The sequence below is a fragment of the Schistosoma haematobium genome, chromosome 1 (genome assembly GCF_000699445.3).
Source record: "Schistosoma haematobium chromosome 1, whole genome shotgun sequence".
Taxonomy (NCBI): Eukaryota; Metazoa; Platyhelminthes; class Trematoda; order Strigeidida; family Schistosomatidae; genus Schistosoma; species Schistosoma haematobium.
The window spans coordinates 62,036,782-62,046,583 of record NC_067196.1 but is presented as its reverse complement, the minus strand read 5'-3'; the positions used below and the strand labels follow the sequence as shown (position 1 = coordinate 62,046,583).

The 9,802-nt window shown below is 30.8% G+C and overlaps 1 protein-coding gene across 2 annotated transcripts in view; it reads right to left on the bottom strand.

The window, feature by feature from the left end:
* Nucleotides 1-374: 374 nt before the first annotated feature.
* The window catches only part of MS3_00001800 (uncharacterized protein), a 48,449-nt gene continuing 39,021 nt past the window's right edge, over nucleotides 375-9,802 (bottom strand). The window contains exons 3-7 of one of the 2 annotated variants that reach the window (XM_051209295.1): nucleotides 8,861-8,912; nucleotides 7,514-7,620; nucleotides 3,974-4,053; nucleotides 2,456-2,766; nucleotides 375-783 (exon numbers count right to left, since the gene is read on the bottom strand). In XM_051209295.1, coding sequence (XP_051074737.1) covers nucleotides 592-783; nucleotides 2,456-2,766; nucleotides 3,974-4,053; nucleotides 7,514-7,620; nucleotides 8,861-8,912 — 742 coding nt within the window. In that variant the 3' untranslated portion in view covers nucleotides 375-591. The remainder of the gene's footprint in view (nucleotides 784-2,455; nucleotides 2,767-3,973; nucleotides 4,054-7,513; nucleotides 7,621-8,860; nucleotides 8,913-9,802) is intronic. The other variant, XM_051209296.1, reaches the window with a different exon arrangement.

Here is a 9,802-nt window from a genome sequence, read left to right as displayed (position 1 = left end):
TTCCGTGATGTATCTTTCCAGAAATTTCTGAATAAGGAACTGAATAATTATCGAAAATTATGAGGATTTATAACTGTTGTCTAGTCAAAATACAGATTTTCCAAAGTAGATAATTGAGTATATATTCATTATTGCAAAACATGTTGGATATAAATACACCCAGTCGATTACCTTCTTTATTAAAAGGCTTAAATAATAGGCTTTTTTCTTAAACAATTTTTAAATAACAGGTTAGACCGAAATTATTTTTTAAAAGCTTGAATCATTGTAAAGTAGGTAAACATCTGTACCGATATTGATCTAAATTTGCTGCATAGATATACATGAAACTATCTGTAAGAAAGTATCAATGAAATTACATATATTGAATTCATCTTGTACCTACTTCATTAACAAACATAATGATTTCAAAAGTTAATTATTTAAATATGTATTCCATGTTATTACAGTATATTAGTTACACGTTATGTCAGATGGAATAAAATCAACATGAGAAAAGTTCAATGCTTTTTTTGTATATTAATATTCAACAAAACTGAATGATAATGTGAAATGTACTGAAAATATGCTAATGTGAATTTAGTTTATGGTTTATTGTTTCGGGCTAGTTGAATTTTGAGTTGTTGTCCCGTCTATTACTCCATCGATCCATCCTCTAAAATATGCAACTCTTGTGAATAAACCTGGATAAAGCTCAGGTGCCGTAGCGTGTGTAGCTGAAGCTACACCAACAACGTAGTTTTTATCATCTTTCTTATAAATCAGACCACTCCCGCTATCACCCTAAAAAAAGCAGAAGGAAATTTGCCTTATTTAATTACTCAAATGATATAAGCTTCTTAATTAAGCCCGTTCAAATAAATAATATACTTCATACAATAATATTCGTTTCATCACCTACGATCATAAAAAACATATGCCACTCCAATAAGTTAACGCTAGTTGATTTAATAATGATCTTGTTGAATTCCTCTAAAAGTTGTAACGCATATTGAAATAACCTTGATTCCCATTAAGACAGCTGAACACTGAATAATTACTTTTCCTAGTTTAAACTTGGTAACAGTTGAGGTTGACTATAATTCAACGATAACTTTAAATGATGGCTATATTACATGACGGGTAAAATGGAGTTGAAAAATGAACTATTTAGTTATGACATGTAAGGTTATATTAATTCCCCCCAAAATCCTAAGTAATAAATTTGATCACATTTTACTATATATATGTGAACTACCAAGTATTTTTAACACATTTACCCACTTATACTAATACATGGTGATTTTAGTGGCTTTTAAGTTGATATTTAGTGGTTACATAATGTAAATTTATCAAGAACAAGAGTAACTTGACCAATGTTTGAGTATATGCTACTTAAGTGAACAATCTTTGACCAAGGAAAATTATGAAGAATTAATCTTTCTATTGAGACGGTGGAGAGGATTTGTAGCTCAGGTGGAGTTTGTGCTGATAATGTCGTTCAAAAGAACGATGAAAGCTCCATGACCAAACCATCCAGCTCAGAGAACAAAACTCCACCAAAATTAATCTTTCTATTCCTAATTTCATCTGGGTTTATTTTATTCCTAAAAGGCTGCAGAAAAAATATTTACATAAGATACGTAGCACTTTATATTATTCAAAAGCTTACCTAACTTTGTCACCATAAAAACTAAACATTTGCTTGCTAATCATATGCTTTGGTGGTCTCGCTTCATTTCATCAGCATATATAACTGTAAAGTACAGTACAGTGAAACTATTCTCAGTGATTGTTATATACGTGTTTCATAAAGTTTGCAAATACTGGTGAAGGTGAACTCTTAAGTGTTGATATACATTCATTTGTAAAAATAATCCATTAATGTTACAAGTAAGGTCATTTTTATTAATTTCTTGAATTGATATTCCATTTCAACGTGGAAAAGATAAAGAGATGTTTTTACTGAGGGCTGGACACTTCAATTTTAGTTCATTCTTTAAGTATTTCACAATAGATTTCCTGTGATCTACATTTTTCACAAGTCTATCCCTATTAATATTAGTTGTTTCAAATGTAGGCTTCTTGCAGCTAGCGAAAAATATCGAAACGTAACAGATTTTATTTATTCTTCAAATTTCGTTATTCGTGCTCTGATCAGTGATTCCATTGGGAGATGATGTATAAATATTTGAACATCATCATGATAGCATTATTAGTTTTATTATTCTGATCTTGAATTTGCTTAGGGACATAATACTAATCTCTATCTCATTTGTAAAGTTACATTATAAAATCCGTCTTACAAAATACAATTTAATCGAATAGGAAACTTCTGAATCTGTAATTCTCGTAGAAACAGTCGTGAGTAGATGTATGCGAATTTCCAAACATACCGACTGAAACTAGACTTTCATAATCACAAAAATTATTTTGCAATTCAAGTTGAAGAACAAATATTAGTTATAGGGCTTACTGAGCATATTCCTACTCGTCCTTGGTAATAGCCAGCGCAAAACTCATGTTGATCGTTTAAGCCTGCTGCATTGCCATACATTAGCGAACAGTCCTGATTTTTTAGTGTTAACAAATGAACAGCTTGAGCTTGTGCTGATGGTTTACCATTTTTTACACGACAACCCCATCCGACAAATATGCAATCAGCATGATCAGGTGGCCAAGCAAGATAATTTTCACCAGGTGGTAATTCAGCAGGTTGAACCCCTGGATCTTCCGACGGCAAGGGTGTTTCTAATTCGAGCAAAGCTAGATCATATTCTAGATCGTCTGAAAAGACAATTAAGTATAGAGTATAAATTTACCATTACTGTCAATCTTTATGACTATGGCCGTTAATAAACCTATGGTCTGGTTCAATTGATAAAGTTCAAGTTACAGAGATGCAAAATTCTTGGAATTTCATACTCTTACTTATGAATGGCTGTTCAAATGAAAATAACTAGGCTTATAAAGGAATATTCTCCATGTAATGGTAAATTTTGTGTAAAATTAATGAATTACTGATGCTGCATAAAATCTTCAATATTTCACTATATATATACTTTATCTAGCAAAATTCGCTTAACAAGTTTACTTAGCAAAATACACCTTTCTTCACTAACTATTCAATATAGGCTTACTTTCTCAATAATGATCATGTGCAAACTTCTACTCCACAGAGAACATCTTACCTTGGTGTTAGTCATATGAAAAAATATAATTACGTAAACACCAAATCCGGATGAATAAAAAGATAACAGAAAAAATAACAACCATAATGGCAGTATTAATCGTGATAGAAACATATCGTGTAAATATCTTTATCGACAGATTTCGTAAATTGACTTTTTCGTCTTAAAAGCAAAATTCAGTTACATAAAAACTGCGGTTTGAACTTAAAAATACTTTTCAAACTATTTATCCGTATAAGCAACCACTTTTCCCCATTAAAATCTAAATTCCACTTATATAAAGTAATGAAACTGCTTAATATGACCTATGTCAAACGATATGATTAAACAGATTTCCACCTATAGATATGTATACGGTTGCAATTTGTCAGTATCTTTGAGCATAACTTTATTTATAAAAAATTTCATCCTTTATATTTTGATTTAGGCAAAATGATCATCAAAGTTGATACTTTACATCGATTTTCTTTATAATGTCGGCACACATTTTTAGATCGTTAAGATATTACCAAGATAAATAAAGTTTAGTATCAAAAGAACATCATCCTGACTATCAGATACAGACATCAAAGGAATGAAGAGAATTTGGCAACAGTTGAATGGGAGAGCACAAGATATAATAGGGTGGAGATAGCTGGTTAGCAGCCTATACTAAACGAAGGATAACAAGCAAGTTGCTAAAGTTGAGATTAAAACACGATTTGAAATGTCTTGAAAACACCATACAAAATAATAAATAGTTTTTATTGATTTTAGAAAACAGAATAGTTTGTTTACTATTTATCATTTTTTGCAATGCTTACCTGGTCTATAACTTGGATGAAGTATAATTTGTTTTACATGTGTATGCCAAACAGCTCCTTGTTTGTCTTTTGAACTACTACTAAATTATGATGCAAAAATGTGAAATTTTAGAGGGAATGATTTCAAATATTGTAAACTATTCATATGTGCAATGTAAAAGTCTGTTTCAGAATTTACCATATCGCATATTTATTGATTTATATACATTCATTAAATGTTTGTTGACATAACAACAAAGCACTAAAATGTTTTAAGCGATAACTGACTAAAGTGTAATAAAATCTCGATGCAAAGTATTTAGATGCTTGAGAACCACCTCACTGATTATCAGATAAACGTTTTACTTAGTGGGATATATTTTACAATGGGATATATTTGTCCATTGATACTCAATTTTTGTTTGTATGTTTATTTGTTTGTTCATTTAACAAAGCATAGCAACACACTAACAAAAAATACCAACGGTGTTATAATTATTTAACTGATCTCTTTTTACTACTGATATGTTCGACAAAGATATATGGATTTCTGGAAAAAAACTAACATTTTATTTTTAAATATAAATTTACATATGGGTAAACTACAATCAAACAAAGTAAACTCCATGTTTGTCAAATGGTCAGAAAAAAGTGAGTGAATTATACAGGGAAAAAAATACATTTATTATGTAAGAAAAAAGACAAGTCAAATGAAATTGATTAAATAGTATTAATTTATTCAAGAATTTCATACTATTTTCACTACTGATAAATGTAAATAAAGTGAGACTACATGATCGTAGCAGAATAATATAGCAGAACAATTTAGTTATGAGGTTAGAGAATAATTCAGTTATTGTCGGAATTAAATTTTAATAGTTTAGTGATTGAATTCATGAGTCTATTTAAGTTAGATAACCAGTGAAAACCCGGAAGCACTGGACAGCCGTTTTGTCTTAGTATTGGACTTTCTAACAGTGTGCACCCACGAACCCGCACGAGGAACTCGAATCCGGGACCTTCGGTCACGCGCGTGAACGCTTAACATCTAGACCACTGAGCCGGCACCCAACGGTGTTAATGTCTGAATTCAGACAATTCACGATGTTTTGCGACTGTCCACCATTGTATTCAGTGAGTAACTGCCTTATGACAGACACTTACTCAAATTGACTCGTAAATTTAACCATTAAATGATTAAATTGGTTTGATATACGAGATAGTTCTTCATTTTCTTTCCCGCTATAGACTCATATAATTATCAAACCAAACGAATGTATAACTCAAGTGATTTCGTCGAAAAAAGATAAGTATATTTCTTTTTAACTCCTAGGTCTTTACGTAACCTTCTTCATTATTATTACAGTTGTTACTAGCACTGCTATTCGCCCATAGATATAAATACATAAACATTCACCGCATTTATTTTATCTTAATATTTTCATATCATTTTGCACATAACGTTGTCTTCTACCAAACATTCGATCTGATTTGTAATTACCATATTATTTCTCTCACTCTATTTTATCTGTATTTATTCTGAATATTAATTCTACAGCTTCATTTCAGCGAATACAAGGTAACACTGTATATTAGTCATTTTACCACTAACGATTTTATTTTATTTTACTAATAATCCTTAATTTTAATGTTGTAATTTAAAACAATGAAATTTACTTTAAACATGACTTCAAACAATTAGTCCCTTTGATTAATTTCGATAATGTAATAAGAAGACGAAGATTATCAGAACTATGTGATATATTAGCGCAATACATTTTGAACAATCTGATCACACATATACTTGTTAAGAGCATTTATATATAAAATAAAAGGTCAACTAGACTGGAAACGGGGTAAGAGGAGATAAGGATAATGATAAGAGTAATAATAATAATAATGTGAACACAATTTGAAACCTAATCACTCTGCATAATAAGCCAATATTATCAGGGTAGGTTTAAGGTAAAAACGAACTGGTTTTGAACACACAAAGGGGGTTTGAATTTTCGTATGGCTAAGGCTTCGATAAACCTTAGTATGCGCTGGATTTACTTAAAATTCATTCGCTGAGATTGTACAAATATATATTCTTCCTCTTTAATGACTCAATTAACTCGGTGCCCAAATATTGTGAAACTATTCGTTCAAATTTAGACGAAAGTTCTTACTTAGTATATGCCTTTTTACACTTTTATACAACACCGCAAAAGCCGAGTTTAGATCAATCTCATGACCTGTTTCAATTATATGTTTGGCAAAAGAGGATGATGGATGTTTATCCTCTGTTCTTATTGGGTCACTTGATTGTATTTGTTTCTGCAGCCATTTGGGTACATGTTCACTCACCCTTATGTTGGGATCACGATTACTCCTCCCTATGTATGTGTGACCACACACACATTTAAATTGGTAAACACAATGGGATGTGACACAATCGTTTTCACGTCTTTTACGTTTTGGATGAAACATGCACCTTGTTCTTTCTTTGATAATGAGCTTAGTTGCACAATACGTTTTATTGATGACTGATTTAAGTCTTTGTTTCAATAAAAGGCTATTTGAATCCCCTCTGATGTGATGTAGACAGGCTTTTTCTCTACCGAGGCTACAGTAGGTCTAGCTGTACCATGGACTTTCCATCTATGTATGAATTTCAGAGGATAGCCATTTTCTATTAATGTTTTATTTAGTAACTTAACATCATCATCAATGGCGTCATTTGTACAAATACGATCGAGCCTGTGCGATCAGATTGTTCGAAATGTATTGCGCTAATATATGACATAGTTCTGATAATCTTCGTCTTCTTATTACATTATCGAAATCAAACATGATTGTAGTTTTCGTGTTCAAATACGTTCTATTGCCCCCAATAATGTTTTCATTCACTACAGTATAACTGCAGAAAATGAGGAGAATTCGTTGTAAGCAATATTTCAAATTCATATATCTGCGTTTTGATATGGTGAGAAATTTCTAAACAATAAATTATTTCATGATGGGGAAAAATTAAAAAACCAGCTAATGAAGAAATATGATACAGAGTTCTTCATATTGGCACCTGGATAATTAGTAAATCACATTGAAGTACATAGAAGCTTATCATATTAGAGACTGTAAGAATAAATAGTACTTTTCTTTCAGATCGTCAATTAATTGATTAAATACGATCTCATACTACTTAAAGAGATGATAAACAGTTCAAGCATTAAAAGCATAAATATATATGATGAGAATATTGCTCATTAGTTAAACGTTAGTTTACAATTACAATGAATACTTTCTATTAGGGAATTCTTCCTTACTGCTCATCAAAAAAAGATAAGGATAGATGAAATTGGTGTACATATTTACATTGTCCCAGAAACAAAGATAACTATTTGATATAAAACATTAAAATCAGCTATACAAATACTTTAAATCTCTCAATTCACTTCTAGATATGTGTATATACACAGTAGTTTGAACATTACAGTTTATAATAAAATGAAATACGCATGCATTAACGTCATTTCAATAAGACATTTTCTTTAAAAATGATAGATGAATTTAACTTACCTGGAGAAAATATCAATTAACCTTTTGATTAAAGTAGCTACAATAGTTTGACGTCCACTTGTACCTGGTTTTAATACATGGCCTCTATATCCATGTTCTTCACCTAACTAAAAATAGAATTAATTATATTATTTAACTATATTCTACTAATCTGTACAAATAAACGTATAAAAATTTCAGATGATTCATAGATTTTGACTCTCTGGGACCTATTTTCATTTATTTGATAAATCTAAGTTTTCTAGGAAACATATTTTGATCAGTACAGAATTAAATAAATCATCATTATGTAATTACGGAATAGTTTCAAATAAATATCATGGAAATGAATAAAAAATAGTATACAAAGATACCTAACACTTGTGGTCGAATGAATCTCACCCTATGTCAAATAGCAAACTATCCTATAGACAGTTCATGGTTAATATGTAAACACTATATTTTGTGAGATTTCTTTGCAAGGAAATCTTGGGAAAACTTTTTAGCAAAATATAAGAAAAAAACAACTGTAGAACTGTATAATTGTTCAAAATAGCTCAGAGATGACTGTAAACACATTTGTAAGAAAGTTGATTAGCTATAAAGCGACTTAGAATATTTTATATTCATTATAACAGATCACTACACATCTTCAACTAAATAAATAATGCTTACATTATTTGATTCCTATCTTAGCTACTTCAATTATATACATTATCTGCTGCTTAATTATATGTAACATGTAAAGAGTTGCTTAGTTCATCCATGAAAACATTGATGATACCAATCCTACTAATGGCAATAATAATTTCAAAGGACATGAGAAAAAGGAAGTGGTTGAATGTCTGAAATGATAAGGGGTTAAATTTTTAGCCTAATAATCTTAAAACAATAAGATTAGTCATTATAACCATAAATTTGAAATGAGGTCAAGCAAACAAAACCGAGAAATGAAAGTAAAGTAGTTGGAGCAGCTAATCCACTATCATGTCAGTGGAAAGTGAACCAGAATTTCCTTTTATGCATACAAGGTGGGGATTTCGAACGCTAAATAGCCTCTGCTTCTACGTTAAAAATTTTCATTACTTCAGTAAGCTATCGATTCATAATTTATAATATAAGAATCTTATTTTCATAAGATAAGCCGAAGAGTAACAACCTAATTTTTAGACTGATTATGCATTTAGCATTTTAGAAATATCTTCAATTTTATAACGGTCAACCAAATGTTCAGATGAACTAAAACTCGTTTTTCACCCCAAATATCAGTCTAACAAATAAACTAATGACAGCATCATAAAAATAAGTATTTAATTACCAATGATTGTCCAAGTCTCATGATAACGGATATCAATAAAAGTAACTTACTTCAATCACGTTACTTCCAGCTTGAACATGCCAGTTGTTTGGATCTAAAAGGCTGAAATGTAAATAATCGCTTTTGGTTGAAAAGGATAAATTCAAGCTATCAATCTTATCTGATTTTAAATGTCTAAATAGAATTTGTAAATCCAAATAACATTTTAGAATATTAAGGTTTGTCTAGATCTTCTGATTCAAGCACAATTCATAATAGTAGAAAACTATTGAATAAGAAGCTGAAGTGGACATCTGTCACATAATAGTTGAATACTTCCCATTAATGCCCCTGCCTACCCAACTAACAGTTAATCTCTGTGCCTTGAGCTTTCGTGCATAACGTGTTACCATTATGTCTGTCCGTTAACGTTCATTCAACACTAATGGTTCGTGGAAATTGATATGATTATGAAATCAGTAAATTTTCTGTTAATCAGATTAATCAGAAATGTCTTTGATTATTGAATAAAGGCAAAGTGAATTCTGGGAAGAAAATTTTCTTTTCAACGAAGTCATTCATATTTGCATGTCGATGTGCATCTATAAATTTACTTGTTCCTGTGTGGCAGGTTACATTGGCTGCAGAGAGCGAACACCTTCCGAACACATCTCAGAACATTACCGAGCGTGGCTTTTAAAAGGAGAATGCAAAATAGTCACCAATTCAACCCAAAAGCACTTAATCAACTCTGAACTCGTCATTCCAAAGGAGTCTTCCTTCAAAATAATATACACAAACAAAGAAACTGAAATGAAGGGAGGCTTAATCAAAAACTTATGTACAGCTGAGCCGTTTGAAATCCACCAATTCAAATCCGGACTCTTCATGCAAAAGCGATAGGTTCAACCCTTCATTCTTTTTTGAACCTAACTCCCATCTGTATTGTTTTTTTTTTCAAAATCATTGTTTTGTAATTTTAAACCTTAATAAGTTGTCATTATGCTTTAACA